This window comes from Amblyomma americanum, chromosome 3 (assembly GCF_052857255.1).
Source record: "Amblyomma americanum isolate KBUSLIRL-KWMA chromosome 3, ASM5285725v1, whole genome shotgun sequence".
NCBI lineage: Eukaryota > Metazoa > Arthropoda > Arachnida > Ixodida > Ixodidae > Amblyomma > Amblyomma americanum.
This window is the reverse complement of record NC_135499.1, coordinates 53,747,649-53,764,326: the sequence shown is the minus strand read 5'-3', so window position 1 is coordinate 53,764,326 and position 16,678 is coordinate 53,747,649. Positions and strand designations below refer to the sequence as shown.

At 49.1% G+C, this 16,678-nt stretch overlaps 1 protein-coding gene across 1 annotated transcript; it reads right to left on the bottom strand.

Annotated features, from left to right (window-relative positions):
• Positions 1–2,409: 2,409 nt before the first annotated feature.
• On the bottom strand, positions 2,410–3,270 carry LOC144122964 (uncharacterized). Its single transcript, XM_077655909.1, has one exon. The coding sequence runs from the start codon at positions 3,243–3,245 to the stop codon at positions 2,484–2,486; it is 762 nt and encodes a 253-aa protein (XP_077512035.1). The 5' UTR covers positions 3,246–3,270; the 3' UTR covers positions 2,410–2,483.
• Positions 3,271–16,678: the final 13,408 nt, after the last annotated feature.

The following is a 16,678-nucleotide window of genomic DNA, read 5'->3' as shown; positions in this document are numbered from 1 at the left end:
TCCTTAGTGCTCGCTTCTGTAACCGTTGCAGAGGTGTGAGATAAGTTGAGTATGTGTGGCCCCATGATTCGCAGCAATAACTCATATGACAATGAACGAATGAGAAGTACAAGCTTCGTAATATGTTGCGAGGAAAGTATTTTCTAGCCTTAATAAGGACGTAGCAACCAAACGCAGCTTTATTACAAACACTGTTCACTTGATTCTTCCAGTTAAGGTTATTGTCAAAGATAACACCAAGATATTTAAATGAAGGAACTGATTCGATTATACAATTGTTCAAGGAAATCCTAATATGGTTAAAATCAACGTTTCTTCTTCTTGTATGGAAGACGACATATTTAGTTTTCGCAACGTTCAATGTTAATCTATTGTTACTGAACCAGTTGGAAACAGTCATTAAATCCTGCTTCATGTCGTCTTGCATCGCAGAAACCGATTTACCTGTGAATATGAGGGCCGTGTCGTCTGCATACATGAGAACCTGCGAAAGCGAGACTGAACCTGGAAGATCATTTATATAAATGGAAAACAGTAGAGGCCCCAGGACAGATCCTTGGGGTACTCCGCATTTTATATAGCTATATGTAGATTCAAGGTTGTTAATTACCACTTTCTGTTGTCGACCTGATAAGTAACTGGTGAAAAATTGCAGTGTGTCATCAACAATCCCATAGGCGGCTAGTTTCCTCAGTAATATTGGATGTGATACAGTGTCGAACGCCTTCTTCAGGTCTAAAAATATACCAATTGCGATTTCGTTTTTATTAAGAGCTGAATTTATCAACTGGGAAAGCGTTAGAACGGCTGTAGAGGTCGACCTGTTTGGGACGAAACCGTGCTGCTGGTGACAGATGATGTTATACTGACTAAGGAATATTTTTAGTTGAATGGCAATTAGTTTCTCAAAAAGAGTATTTAGAATGCTTAGTACAGATATTGGACGATAACTACTTGGGTTGTTTTCGTCTCCAGATTTATAAATAGGCACAACATTCGCGATTTTTAGAATGTTTGGGTAGCAACTAGTCTCTATAGCATGGTTAAATATATGGCATAGTGGGTTGGACAGAATGTCAATATTATGCTTTAAAACTGCAGTCTGAATACTGTCGTGCCCAGCCGCTTTATTAACTGGCAGTGCGCTTATTATAGATGTAATTTCCTCGACAGTGACTGCATTTAGATTAAAATCGGTGTGGACAACTCTGGGTAGGGTAGTAGAGGCGGACTGAAAAGAGAACTGGTTTGCAAGAGATTCACCAACATTGGAGAAGTAGCTATTAAAGTCATTGACTACCTGTACGGAGGGGTCGTTAGGGGTAACGCGTTTCTTTGGTCCAAGTCCTGTGACGTCCTTAACAATTTTCAAAACTTGTTTCGAGTCAAGGCCAGGTTTCGTGACTAAATTACTGTAATACATTTTTTTCGCTCTCCTCATCATCGTAACAGACTTATTCCTATAAAGCTTGAATTGACCGTGATAATAATTGTTTGTTTTGTTTTTCTTCCATTTGTGATAGAAGGAGTCTTTTTTCTTTAGAACCGCAAGTATATGATCAGTTATCCACGGGCACACAGCTTCTTCGTAGTTACGTCGTGTGCATTCGCGCTTGGATTTCATTACGGCATTTGATACGCAGCGGATAAAATTTTCACACTCTATATTCACATCACTGTCGTACAATTTCACAAAATCAATGCTCTGCAAGAAGTTTCGAACGCAGGCGTAATTTACTCGAGTTCTTTTGTCTCTAGAATACGTTTTGCAATGCGGATATAAGTAAGTGCGTGGTAAACACATGAAAGTCGGACAGTGATCAGCAATAGCTATATCACAAACGCCAGCGCGTACAGTCATTTCATTGTTGCAGAACATATGATCAATAAGGGATGCAGATGTCTGTGTTATACGAGTAGGTGAGGAAATAACGTTTTTAAGGTTAAATGACTGCATGAGAAGCAGGTAGTCGCACTCGGAACATCCATCTTTTAAAAGATCGATGTTGAAATCACCGCATATAACAAGTGGAGTATTGGTTGTCATTAGTGGGTTGAAGATAGTTTCCATATCCGAGAGAAAGTCCTTTACGCTTGCGTTGGGAGGCCGGTATACCACACCAATGTTAAGACCACAGCCGAGGTGTACAAAAAGAGATTCGACAGACTGCTTACTACATGAGCTATCTTTTACAACCTGGTAATCAACACTATTCTTTATGAAAAGCGATACACCCCCACCGCGTGATTGGCGGCACCTTGGTAAAGATATCATGGCATATCCGGGTATTTCAGCGGTTTCATTTTCCTTTAACCATGTTTCTGTAATTGCAATAATGTCATAATGAAAGGAGAATTGTGATAAATAGGAAAGAAGAAGGTCTAAATTTTTATGTATGCTGCGGATATTACAATGCAAAATAGATATGTTTTCCCTTTCTATCCAGGTTTGCTCGATTTGCTTTACACAAACAGCCATTGTGTTAGAGAACTTGTCGCAAGTCTTCTGCACTTGTCACGTGAAGAACATGTGAGTTTTCAACTTTGCGCATCAAAATTTTTCCGTCTGACACCCACGTGAACTTCCATTTTTTCTCTTTCTTTGCTTTCACCGCCATTCCCAGCAATACTTTATTAGCAGGACATAAGTGCTCATTCACAAAAACGGGCGTATTGCCTTCAAAACCCAACTGAGAAACATTAAGCCTTTGCTTCTTTGCAACTTTCAGAATTTTATCCCGCACTGTACGGGAAAAAAATTTGACAATTATGTTCTGTTCATCTTTTTTCTTTGTAGGTACACGATGAATAACTTCAATGTCAGACTCGACCACTTCAGTGTTCAGGCATCCAGAAATCGTTTTCATGGTGGAGATGAGGTTCTCGTCCGCAACCACAGGAACACCCTTTATCTCCAGGTTATTTCGGCGACTGTATTGTTGCATATCAGTCAACTCTCTCCTGACTTTCTTTAATTCTGATGTCAAATGGGCGTTAGTACTCCTTATTGCCTCATTTTCTGCTTTAGTGACAGCAAGTTCTTTCCTCATCTCCACCATTTCCGATCTGAAACCCTCGAACTTTTCATTGATCAAGCTCATAGATTCTTTCAGCGATTGTAACTCTGTTTCAATCACCGTTTTCACCGTATCTTTCAGTTCTACATGCTTGGCATCAAAAAGAGCGGATAACTCATTCAGGGCCTTTGCTAGTTCCTTGATCGTTGACGGCGCTTTATCAGACATGATTCTCGCCAAAAGTGGAGCAATCCAGCAGCCAGAGATACGCTCTTTAACTTAACAGGAAAAGACTTCCAGCACGTACCTGCACAGAAGGAACGGGGGGTTAACCGCTGCCCAGTCTCGCGGCTGCCTGGATTGCTCCAAAATGACGACCCCCGTCGACCAACGCAGTCTTTTATAGCTGAGCGGTGACGTCAGACCAGGCCAGACGCGTCAAGGGGGAGTTTCCGCAGGAACATCTTGCGCCGACACGTGTGTACCACCGCAACAGCACAGTGATGTGGCAGGGATGAGGTGACGATGGTCCGGCCGCAAAAACACTTGATCGCCGTCGAAGCTCTGCACAGAAGGAACGGGGGTTAACCGCTGCCCAGTCTCGCGGCTGCCTGGATTGCTCCAAAATGACGACCCCCGTCGACCAACGCAGTCTTTTATAGCTGAGCGGTGACGTCAGACCAGGCCAGACGCGTCAAGGGGGAGTTTCCGCAGGAACATCTTGCGCCGACACGTGTGTACCACCGCAACAGCACAGTGATGTGGCAGGGATGAGGTGACGATGGTCCGGCCGCAAAAACACTTGATCGCCGTCGAAGCTCTGCACAGAAGGAACGGGGGGTTAACCGCTGCCCAGTCTCGCGGCTGCCTGGATTGCTCCAAAATGACCCCCCCTCCGTTGGCCACGCATTACAGAAGTCGTCGCTAATCTTTCCTTCAGATACGTCCATAACGAGAGGGAGACGCAGAAAAAATGTATTTATCTCAATGACAGCGGACAACCACAACCGGCGAGAGCTGGGAGTGCTCGCATGGCATCTACAGGCGCGGACTCGCCCTTTAGCGGGCCCTCTAGGGGAGGTGGGTGGATTTATTCTCGTCCGCCTGCTCTACACGCGCCTCGTGCCGTGCTTTGCTTAGGCTTTCGTACAACCTTTGTTTGTTGTTGTGGCACGTTGAAATTGGTCGCGCTGCTGGTAAAAATTTTGACCATAGTGCTGGGCGAATGCAGGGAGAACAGACAGCATATTTTGCATGATTTTATTGAATTATCCTTCCTGTAATTTTTATTTCAAGTAGATTGGTTCCCAAAATACATTTCACGTCTATGTTAGAGAATCCCGTGCCGTACAGATACAAAAGTGTGTCGACAGACCGGAGGTGTTAAGGTTATCTCAAAACATTGCAGCTGTCATTCCCAGTGCTTCATACCGCACAAACTGAATGCAAGCAATACATAAACGATCATTTCGTGCACACTGAGCACACACAATTCAATGCACGCAGATCTACCATAAAACCGGAGATAATTGCAAAAACTTGCTTTGTATTTATGCAAACATATGAAAAGAAACCACCATCACGTACCGCATTTTCTGTAAATTCTACTATATGCGACACAAATAAATTCAGTTAACATAGAGTGGAATAATCGGTTGCCAAGATGTGCCGACTCTTCTGCGGGCCAAGCACGATGACTGCTTCGTCTACGGATGCAACAAAATGATAGTTCATGGTCCGCGGCGGAGAAATGAGCGGCCTGCAGCTCCCGAGAAAGCGCATGCAGGTAGCGGTGCCCGTTGTATCCGTGTTGGTCTTGCTGCACACTTCGCAATTTTGAGGCCTAGGAGCACAAGACCAAGCGCCCCCGTAGCTGCCCGCCACACATGAAGAAACACGTCGGCAAAGCGACCGGCGCCGCAAAGCATGCGATGTCGAAAGCAGACGAGGGCCGAAACTTGTAAAGGGTTATACAGCAAGAGTATCGTTTCCTTCTTTCAGAATTTTATGTATAGTGTGAGGAGGAGAGGCTTTTAACCATGGAGGAAGGAATTTGCTCCACGCTTATTGCCACTTCGCTGCTCCAGCGTGGGCGGGGCCGATAATGTCACGTGGCACATGCGTCACGGAGTTACGCGATTTGATTGACGTCGTTGTTCGCTCTGCGCAAGCGCGCTTTTCGAATGAATTCATACGCATTAGTTGAACATGCACAGTGAACTCTAACCACATAAATCCTCCCAACGCGGCACTTGAGCAGTGGGCCGTGACGCTGACCAGTGGCACACTCGCTGATCAGCAGGCGCTAGTCGCAATCGCGAAAGCTTCGTCCCAAGCTATTGAAGTCCTCAGGGGCCGAATTAAAAACTGCTTTACGAGCCATCTACAATATCTGGCAAAGAAGCATAATGGTTCCGTAGGATGAAGAAAACAGCAGCGGCTTCTTCAAACTGGACACTGTAAAAAAGGTGTCTAAAATTACAGGGGTTTTTGCGTAAATTTACTGTTGCCGCGCAGAAATATCTGTTACTGGAAATAACAAGAACGTACGTGATTAGGCAAAAAACAGACATTTTCTGTTTGTGCCCGTCGCGGTCGAGTCACGTGCGTTTCTAGTAAGAAACAAGTAACGAATAATTCACCTGAAAACCTTAAAAGCTTCCGTTTATTTTTTAAAGCCTAGCGTGTACTAAACTAAAGCGTAGCGCTAAACTTTCCGCACAGCTAGTGCTCTGTGGTGCTGCTTTTGAGTCGGAGCTGCACTTGGCTAGATGGCTGCCGAATGAAGAGGGGTGGATTTCTTCGTGGAAGGAAAAAAGAAAAGTTTTTTTCCTTCATGGTTTTCTTGCTGCGTCGATTAGTCCGCTTTATTTGGAAAGGTGAGTGAAAAAACATTGCAGCTTGATACAAACAGTATGTTTTGCTTTGTGTCACCTGACGTGGTCCCTAAACGGTATTGTAGATGTTTCATTCGATGGAGGTGGATTACTGTGGCGAAACGTTAAGGCATGGGAAAAAGCTCACATGTCACAAAATGGCATGAAAGCCCGCGCCGTGTGTAACTTTCATCCTCCACCTAGTGGTTTCAAGCTGTCTATGCTCCTTAAACTGTTCATGACGAAGCTGCAGCTTTGACACGCAATTGAAAGGAACAAGACGAGCGCTGACGCGCGATTCCCTTAATTGCCGTCGCGAGCGCCGCCGTAGCTGCAAGCGTCGTGTGTTTAGTTCCATCATGCTAGCTTTCTTTTAAATCGTGCCGCGGCCTCGCTACCGCAACCACGAAGCCCTTAATTTTAATCGCGCTGACGATTGCCTGTAAATGCTCTTTGAAAATTTTGCAATTTGTTTTTTAACGTGATGTGTGCGTTAAAGTGAAGATCTGCCAGGGGTCGGGTTCTCGGGCTTCGGCTCGCGCGACTGGCCGGCGCGCCTGCTATCATCATGCAGCCGGCGCACCGGCCAATCGCGCGAGCCGAAACAGGTCTCGCGAGATTCCCGCCCCTGCATCAGCTTGTCGTTCCGAATGCAGCGGCACCGCATCTTGCTCACGTCCGGCTACGGCTGAGCGCAGGCCGTCCGGCTCGCGCTATCCTCGAACTCATCAATGTTCAAACTCTGTGTACGCCAACTTTCGCCAGAAGACAAAGCTGCAGTCTGGGCGCTTGCCCAGCTGTCGACAAGCAACATCGATCCGGAAAGCGGATCGTTCCAGTTTCCAGCTTTGCGGTTGTTTCGCGGCTGCTCTCCCCCATGTATTGCGGGGGAGCATGTATTCGCCTCAGTAGGCTCGGCGGCCTGGTCGCCGCCGCTGTATCGGCTTAAGCGTCAAATAGGTTCCACATGGCGTTTGCTATGGCTGTGAAATGTGAGCTAAAAGTTTTAATGCTGAATAGCCTGTTTGCTGTGTTTGCCGGCTAATGAGAGCTACCATATTGGATTATATCACGTATTACGGAGTGTTATGGACGGTAAGGTACATCTCATGTTGGGGACGGGCCATCGGTCACCCGTACATGTCCGTTCTCTTCAGAGGCTGGCGCAGAATTGCAAACGGCGTAGATGCTTGACAGCATGCTTAAATTACGAGAAGATTGACGGCGTAGGTTGCTAGACTGCTTTATAAGGGCTAAGCTGAAGTAGGCTTCGAGCGAATGCGCATCTCTGCTGACGTAGTCCGTCACGTCGCCTGCTGCCGACGCTTGCATTCAACCTGGTGCGAGTTAGCGTTGCTTGCCGCGCGCAACCAGGCGTGAAGACGTCGATCTGTGCCATGATGGTAGGTGCACATCTTTGCAGCATCTCGAAAGTAGCAAATAGAACTTAACTGCGTAGCGTATTCAGTGAAATGCACGTAGCAAGCAGCATGGATCCAGGGCATACTTTGGACGTGACATTAGCCGTGTGTTTACAGCGATGTCCGCCGTAACTTTCCAGTGAGAATCCACTGAGAACGTTGAAGGCATCACTAAACATTTCGTTGTTGTTTCTTTTCACTCAAGGATGAACCAAATACCCCGATTCAACGCTAAAAATGAGTGTTCAGTGCCCTTTGGTTCAATTATTAAGGGTATCGCCGGCATGACACATGTGTGTCCCGGATAACCTCGTCAATTCGATTTGATACGTACGTCGCTGTGAGGCATTTATGTTGCAATGGGCCTCCACTAGAACTGACTGCGATCACAACCTGATGGAATACAAGTAGAATTAGTGCATAGACCTCGTCCTTTTTTCCCGCGTTGAATATATAAAATATATTAATAAAACAACTTGCATAACGGTATTTCTAGGCTGAGATTAACTCTGGTAAATTGAATCGGTAAAGTTAATTACTCCATCAATAAATTAATGTTGCATTCCCTTATGTATTTTCAATTTAGAACGCCTATTGTAGTTAAAGAAGACCAGAATGAACAAACAACACTTCGGTATCAACAAAAAACGGAGTGCACTGACAGCAAAATTAATGCTTACGCAGGTTTACAGCCTTCTTGTCCAAGGAATTATCGTGCTCTATGAGCCGCACGTTAATGAATCGGCCAGTCTGGCCTATGCACGTAAGGCCGCTGGACAAAGGCATCTGATACACTAAGCCAATCTACATAGAACATACCTATTTTTTTATTTATGTTGCACGCCTTCCCCCTATGCTCCTCATGTTCTCTTTGACAGCATCTTCCACTTCTTCCACCTCGTTAGGAGCGGAAAAAAACATTCACTCCATACCTGGCCCCCCACTCTCTTTTGCCGGTGCGACAGTGTATGAACATATGGCATGACCGCCGCCTATTTTCTCCCTCCCGAACCCGTTTGCTGTGCCGATCCATGTTCCGATGATTTCAACGCAAGGAGGACTTTATCCGCACTTGAGATAAGGACTGAGTCCGGGAAGGCAGCTTCCCTGTACCTGTGCGCCTCAGCTAAGAGACTGGAGCTCATTCGATGAAGACAAGATTTTTTCATAGCCAGTCAGTGCCGGTCTGTGTGTTTCTTTTACTCTGTCCTGATTGTTTGCTCTGCTAAACTATCATGAGTTATATCGTGTTCTTAATTAAAACAATTTGTTACTTGAACTCGTAAGAAACATACGTATGAACGCTCTGCACAACACGAAATTTATGCGCCGCGATATGGTCTCCTCCGAAGAAGGCGACACGCATAACGAACTTTTCTAAGAAACAAACGCCAGTTTCGTCTGACTTCGTATTTCTGGCTGCAAACTGAAAAGTTATTTTACTATGAACCTCAGATGCAACGAACACAATCGGCGTGGCGGCCGTCAGGTTGGTTTTAAGTGGGATTGATTGTAACTTTTATAGATGCACGTCAGAGAAACTTGTAGTAACCCAGCCTGGGACACACGGTTTTTAGCACTGCTATAAGGTACAAATTGCATGGTTTGGAGACGCGAGAGTGTCCACGGCGAAAAAGGCGAAGGTAATAATTTTGATCGCAGTGTAAGAGCTGGGAGGTCGAGAATATCCACGGCTTCATTAAAGTAAGAGCTGCTGTTGGCCGTGTTGCAAATGGGTCGCAAGCCCCAAGGGTAGCGTTGGCCTGGCGGCCTGGGGCACAGCTGGAAACATCCGAAGGTCCTGGCAAAGGATGAGTCGACTGCCAACAGAACAACTTGTTTATTCTAGCATCGCAAAAGAGCAGCCGGTCAGGTCGACCGAAGTGGAGAAACGGACGACCACGTTACTCGACGGAAGAAATCGAAGCCTCCTTTGGCGTCCGGGGCAGCTGCCTTTTTACCCTCGGAGTCGAGGGCAAGAAGGAACGGCTCGGGATGAGGCGCACGAGACGGCGACGCACGGACATGTTGAGACGTGACGTGACGCGTCCGCCGTGCCGGCGCCGGTCAGACCTCCTCGCCTCCCAGTTGGGGAGCTCCTCTCCCCGGCTGCCGCGCCTTGACAAGCGTGGGCACCAACATGCACACACACACACGCATACACGAAGACACGTGGCATTGAAACCTGCCTGGACGCGCTTGGCGGGAGGCGTTGCGGCAGCGCTGAACGGGCCAAAATGACCGCCACTTTGAACGAAGCCCCGGCGTCCGTTGCATCCGCGCCGGCTATACCGCGCGTGGTAGGCGAAACGTAACACACCGCCCCGTCGGGAGAAGGAGATCCCGATGGTCAGGGGACTGCATCCGCTGTCCGGAGGGATGTCGCTCGATGATGCTCGTAATCGAAATCGGTCGTCCCTCGGCGTTGCCTGAGCGCAGCGCACAGAGAAGGCCTCGTTCTCAGGTTCAGGTTCACACAGGACACTGCAAAGTGACTTCGGGAGAGTTGCCATTTTTGTTCTCGTTCCCAGCAAGCGTTAGAACTACGCCGAAACGCAACCGCTCAGTCAGCAAGCACGACACAACCCTCACTAAGCTCTGCCAGGCTCTTTCCCCCTTTATACTACTGCCTAGTTCCTTACAGTAGTCAAACAGCACTCAGAACGCGTCCACAAATGGGGAAAATTGCACTAGAAAGCACGTCATCACTTTGAAACACTAAACAAAAGCAATATGTTAAAAATCCTGCCTCAGGAAGAAAGCATCAGTAACAAACAACTTTGAGGCGGATTTCTACGTTAGGGGCCTCGACTTAAGCCATCGGCGTTGCCGTTGAGACTCCCCTTTTTGTAACGCACCTCAAAGGAATATTGTTGCAAAGCGAGGCTCCAGCGCAGGAGGCGGCCATTTTTGGGAGAGATGGTCTGCAGCCATTGGAGAGGGCAGTGATCCGTCTCAATGATAAACCTCGAGCCGGCTAGGTAGCATGACAATTTCTGAACGGCCCACACGAGACACGCACACTCTTTCTCGGTGGCGCTGTACGCCTGCTCACGACAGGTCAGCTTACGACTAGCATACAGGACGGGGTGTTCCACTTCTTCATTTTCCCGTTGGCACAGTACAACGCCCATGCCTCGCTCACTAGCATCGCACTGAACAACGAACCCTTTTGTGTAGTCTGGCGATCGTAGCACAGGCTGGCTGGTTAGGGCGCTCTTTAGGGCGCTGAAAGCTCTTTCCCTTGTCTCGCCCCAGACGACTGTTTCGGCTCTGTTTTTCTTAGAGCATCCGTCAGGGGAGCCGCGATATCGGAGTACCTGGGGATGTACCTCTGATAGTAGCCGGCGACACCTAAGAACGACCGAATATCGGTCTTCGTGCGCGGTTGCGGGAAGTCTCGCACAGCGGCCACCTTTATTTCAGAGGGGCGGCGACGACCCTGTCCAATCACGTGACCGAGGTAGACAACCTCGGCCTGTGCTAATTGGCACTTGGGAGCCTTGACTGTCAAGCCCGCTTCGCGCAGGCGGGTTAGCACTGCCCGCAAGTGTGCCATATGCTCAGACCAGGATGCGGAGAATATCGCTACGTCGTCTAAATACGGTAAAGCGAATTCTTCCTGTCCCCGCAACACTTTGTCCATGAGGCTTGAAAAGCAGTATGGCGCGTTCTTCAAACCAAAACTCAAAACTTTAGGACGGAATGTTCACATTGGTGAAATGAACGCCGCATACCTACTAGCCTCTTCTGTAAGTGGAACCTGCCAATAACCCCTCACAAGATCTAGGGTGGAAACAAACTGAGCACTACTAACTTTCTCAAGGCGCTCCTCGATGTGAGGGATCGGATAAATTTGATCCTTAGTGATGGATTTAAGCCTGCGGTAGTCGACGCAAGGACGAGGTTCCTTGCCCGATACCTCAACTAAAATCAAAGGGGAGGTATAATCACTCTCACCCGCCTCAATAACACCGAGCTGAAGCATTTTCTTAACCTCAGCCTCCATAATATCGCGCTGGCGGGGTGACAAACGGTACGCCTTGGATCGTACTGGCTCTGGGGAGGTAAGTTCTATTTCATGAGTAAGGACAGAAGTCCTACCAGGCCTCTCAGAGAACTGACCTTGAAACTCTTGTAAGAGTTGGTGTAGTTCGGTTTTCTGCTCAGGCGACAGCGGTGCTTTACTGAGTAAGTCAGTAATGACCTGATCGGTGTCTGCCCTGTTCGTCACTGAGCCTAGTCCCGGAAGCTCGACCGGAAGCTCTTCGGGAACGTTTACCATCATGCACACCACTGCTTCCCGTTGTCTATAGGGTTTGAGCAGATTACAGTGGTAAACTTGCTGTGCTTTCCTTTTTCCTGGAAGACTCACCACGTAGTTAACGTCCGACAGTTTTTGAACAATCCGTGCTGGTCCCTCCCACTGCACGTCGAGTTTGTTTTTTAGCGATGTGCGCAATATCATTACCTCATCGCCCACCTCAAAACGACGGGCCCTGGCTGTCCGATCATAATAAACCTTGGCCCTCTGCTGGGCCTTTGCCATTGCTTCACCTGACAACTCGTGTGCCCTCCTTAAGCGTTCGAGGAGCCTAAGCCCGTACTCGACCACGACTGGGTCGTCGCCCCTGCCTTCCCACGAGTCTCGAAGCATGCGAAGCGGAGACCGCAGCGAGCGACCGTACACCAGCTCAGCTGGCGAAAACCCCGTAGCCGCATGCGGCGCGGTCCTTAATGCAAACATCACCCCAGGCAGACACAGCTCCCAATCACTTTGTTGTTCAAAACACAATGCTCTCAACACGCGCTTCATGACGGAGTGGAGCTTCTCAACGGAATTCGACTGTGGGTGGTACACTGAGCTGTGTAACAGCTTTACCCCCCACCTTTCGAGAAAGGCTGTCGTCAAAGCGCTAGTAAACACTGTGCCCTGATCTGACTGGATTTCCGCAGGAAAACCAACTCGCGCAAATATGGACAGTAGTGCATTGACTATTTCAACTGAGCTGAGTTCTTTAAGCGGCACTGCTTCAGGGAACTTTGTCGCTGGACAGATCACAGTCAAAATGTGTCTGTACCCCGTGGCTGTTACCGGCAGAGGTCCCACTGTATCCATAACGAGCCGTCTAAAAGGCTCCGTAATGATAGGTACCAACTTCAACGGCGCCCTCGATTTGTCCCCTGGTTTGCCAACCCGCTGACAGGTGTCACATGTCCTCACAAAGTGTTCTGCGTCACGAAAACACCCTGGCCAATAGTACTCTTGCAAGAGACGGTCCTTAGTCTTCTTAACTCCTAGGTGTCCGGACCACGAACCCCCATGCGACAAGCGCAACAGATCCTGACGGTAGCACTGAGGCACGATCAGCTGATCGAACTCCACTCCCCTGCGGTCTAGATACTTCCGGTACAGGACCCCACCTCTTTCCACAAAACGAGCATTTTTCTTGGCGATACCTTCCTTGACATTGCAGCGCATGTTTTCTAGGCTGCCATCCTTTTTTTGCTCGGCTATCAAAGCCGACCGGCTGACTTTTAGCAACCTATTAAGTCCATCTGACGTAGGCGCGATGAGCAAATCTGCAGATAGCTCTTCTAACTTTCCCGTGTCGGGCATTTCCTCTCCAGTACCTGGTGCCTTCAACGCTACAGGCTCAATTTTATTCAGTTCGGACGTGCTCTGAATATCAGCTTGCTGCGCCTCCGACCCTTCCTCATTGTTCGACAACGTCGGCCCCGCAACTACCGCCTTCGCAGCGAGCTCCCGAACTCTCGATCTGGTTAAGGCCTGAACGCTAGCCTCACCAAACAAAAGCCCCTTCTCGCGCAGGAGGTGATCGGACCTGTTCGAAAATAGGTACAGGTACTGGGGGGGCAGCATAGATGACACTGCGGCCTCCGTCTCAATTGCTCCGAAAGGTCCTTCAATAAGCACTTTTGCTACGGGCAGACACACGCTATGAGCTTCCACGGCTTGCTTGATCCATGCGCACTCGCCCGTGAACATATCGGGTTCCACGTAAGAGGGGCGAACTACATCCATTGTAGCTGCGGAATCACGAAGCACTCGGCACTCTTTCCCGTTCACGAGGAAGTCTCGCATGTAAGGCTCGAGAACCTTCATGTTCTCGTCAGTGCTGCATAATGACAAAAACACGACTTTTGTTTTTGTTTCTGGACACTGCGCCGAAAAGTGACCCGGCTTCTGGCACGTATAACACACGCGCGCTTGCCTCGTCTCGAACCGCTTTCTGCGTTCGGCTTCGGCTGCCGCCGTCTCCTTACGTTCGGTCGGACTGCTTTCACTCGCATCCGCACTACGTGTGTCCCCCCTACCTCTCATGGGTGTGAACTTCGGCCTCTCAGACTTGGAGCCAAATTCACCCTTTTGACCGTCCTTAGCTCCGCGAGCCCGACGCGTCACAAACTCCTCGGCTAGCTCGGCGGCTTTAGCCACTGTACTAACGTCTGGCCTATCCAAGACCCAGTACCGCACGTTCTCAGGTAACCGACTATAAAACTGTTCCAGCCCGAAACACTGCAGAATTTTCTCGTGGTCACCAAACGCTTTCTCTTCTTTGAGCCACTCCTGCATGTTTGACATAAGCCTGTAGGCAAACTTTGTATATGATTCACTTCTGCCTTTTTCATTTTCCCGAAATTTCCGACGGAACGCCTCCGCTGACAGCCTGTACTTTTTTAGCAGACTCGATTTCACTTGGTCGAAATCCTCTGCCTCCTCTCTCTTCAAGCGAGCGACTACGTCGGCCGCCTCGCCGGGTAACAAAGTGAGCAAGCGCTGTGGCCACGTTTCCCGAGAGAACCCCTGCTTCTCGCACGTTCGCTCAAAGTTAACCAGGAACAAACCAATGTCCTCTCCAAGCTTAAACGGCCGCATCAGGTCAGTCATTTTGAACGATACTCGTTCTCCTGCACCGTGTGCCTGACCTCCATTACGAGCGCGTTCCATCTCTACCTCGAGACCCTTCATTTCCAAAGCATGTTGACGGTCGCGCTCTTCTTTCTCTTTATCTTTTTGTTCTTTACGTTCGCGCTCGTCTTTCTCATTTTGCTCTTTACGTTCGCGCTCGTCTTTCTCTTTTTGCTCTTTACGTTCGCGCTCCTCTTTTTGCTCTTTACGTTCGCGCTCGTCTTTCTCTTTTTGCTCCCTCTCCTCAATGGTCTCAAGGCATTCCGACAGCTCGTCATCCTCAGCCTCCAATTCAAGAATAGCCCTTAGCAGTTCTGGTTTTCTGAGTTTGTCTGAGACATCCAGACCCAACTCTCTTGCAAGCTCCAGCAATTTCGGTTTGCGCAACGACTTCAAATCCATGGCTGCTCCGAATGCTGCTTTCTCTACTGCCTACTATTGCCTTGCCGCAAACTAACCCGGCAGCAACGACAACCACAATTACCAGCTCTGTTTCTGACACTAACAAAAGCCTGGCAAAACTCAGAAGAAGAAAGTCCCGCACCCACCAAACCTCGCAGCCAAGAATTCAGCGCAGTCGTTCCGCTGCAGGCAACCAGTCATCACACAGGGCTCGTTGCACTGCTCCCGGATGGTCGTTGTGCTGCTCAGCATACAGTTGACCGCATATCTTCGCTGCTGGCCTCCGTTGTCGCGATCTCACCGCTGGCAACCAGTTGTTGCAAATGGGTCGCAAGCCCCAAGGGTAGCGTTGGCCTGGCGGCCTGGGGCACAGCTGGAAACATCCGAAGGTCCTGGCAAAGGATGAGTCGACTGCCAACAGAACGACTTGTTTATTCTAGCATCGCAAAAGAGCAGCCAGTCAGGTCGACCGAAGTGGAGAAACGGGCGACCACGTTACTCGACGGAAGAAATCGAAGCCTCCTTTGGCGTCCGGGGCAGCTGCCTTTATACCCTCGGAGTCGAGGGCAAGAAGGAACGGCTCGGGATGAGGCGCACGAGACGGCGACGCACGGACATGTTGAGACGTGACGTGACGCGTCCGCCGGGCCGGCGCAGCTCAGACCTCCTCGCCTCCCAGGTGGGGAGCTCCTCTCCCCGGCTGCCGCGCTTTGACAAGCGTGGGCACCAACATGCACACACACACACGCACACACGAAGACACGTGGCATTGAAACCTGCCTGGACGCGCTTGGTGGGAAGCGTTGCGGCAGCGCTGAACGGACCAAAATGACCGCCACTTTGAACGAAGCCGCGGCGTCCGTTGCATCCGCGCCGGCTATACCGCGCGTAGTAGGCGAAACGTAACAGCCGTGGAAATGCGATGAAGGAAAAGCTTCTTGCCTTGAAGTGCATGCAGGAGGTCAATACGCATTGTCTTTTGGAAGTTGATGACATCTAGTGGTAGACGCCCAACTTCCGCTACAGTTCCTGAGGAAGAGGATCCCTTTTGGAGGCCGTGAAAGACCGGAAGGAAGTTGCTCTTCGCTTTTTCCAGTGCTTTCTTGCTAGTGTCAGATGCTCACTGGAGAACCGTCAAAGAATAACGCAGTACTGTCTTGACGTAAGCTGTTTGAAGAAGTACCATATAGCGGTAGTAGCCACCCCATCGGGTTCCCGCCATATATACCTGAACATCTGCGATATTGCAAAAATTTTCTCACAAACCTTCCTAACTTGGAATGACCAGGAATTGTTGCTATAGATGATAATACCGAGGAACCTCTGAGTTCTCACGTAGGAGAACGCGCGTCCATCCAGCAGGAGCGGGTAGAGGGCCATTCATTTTCTCGTGAAGGACATTGTAACGCTGCTTTCAGGCGAAAGACAAAGGCCTCGAGGTACATGCCAGGTTCGTCAAGGTGCTGTAAACGCTGCTCGGTAAAGTAGCGCGAACGTGACCTGCTCGAGATACGGATCTCGTCCGCATATAGCGCAATGTGTACTCCTAGCGGCAGGTTCCGCTTTATGTGAATGAGGGTGATGTGACAATAGAGGGCTAAGCACTGCTTCCTATTGCAAGCCCTTTACTACAACTTCACACGACGCTGAGCTCTTTGGGGTACTCATTAAAATCTGCTGCTCCTTTAAATAGTTCCCAATCCACTTATAGAGCTTATCTCCGAATCCAGAGATACAGAACAACACATTGGCGTAAATTAAGTGTATTGCAGGAGGAGTTTAATAAACAGGAAAAGATGCGCATAGCTAACCAATTTCGCTTACAGAAGCACACCCTCCTTAAAAATGCCCAGAAAAACAAAGAATGCACATGTGGACGCCACGGCGGTCATGGTCCTCGAGAGTTTCCTCCTAAAATCGTGGGCCATGTCCGGGTACGCGGCCATCTCAAGCCTCGGGGAGAGGTCCACGCTCTCGCCTGTCAGCAGCCGGTGCTGCCAGAGCAAGAGACCCCCCTGGTTGCGGCTA

Excerpts from the sequence above, each read along its gene's own strand:
- LOC144122964 (XM_077655909.1), bottom strand. The coding sequence starts at position 3,245 with ATGTCTGATAAAGCGCCGTCAACGATCAAGGAACTAGCAAAGGCCCTG.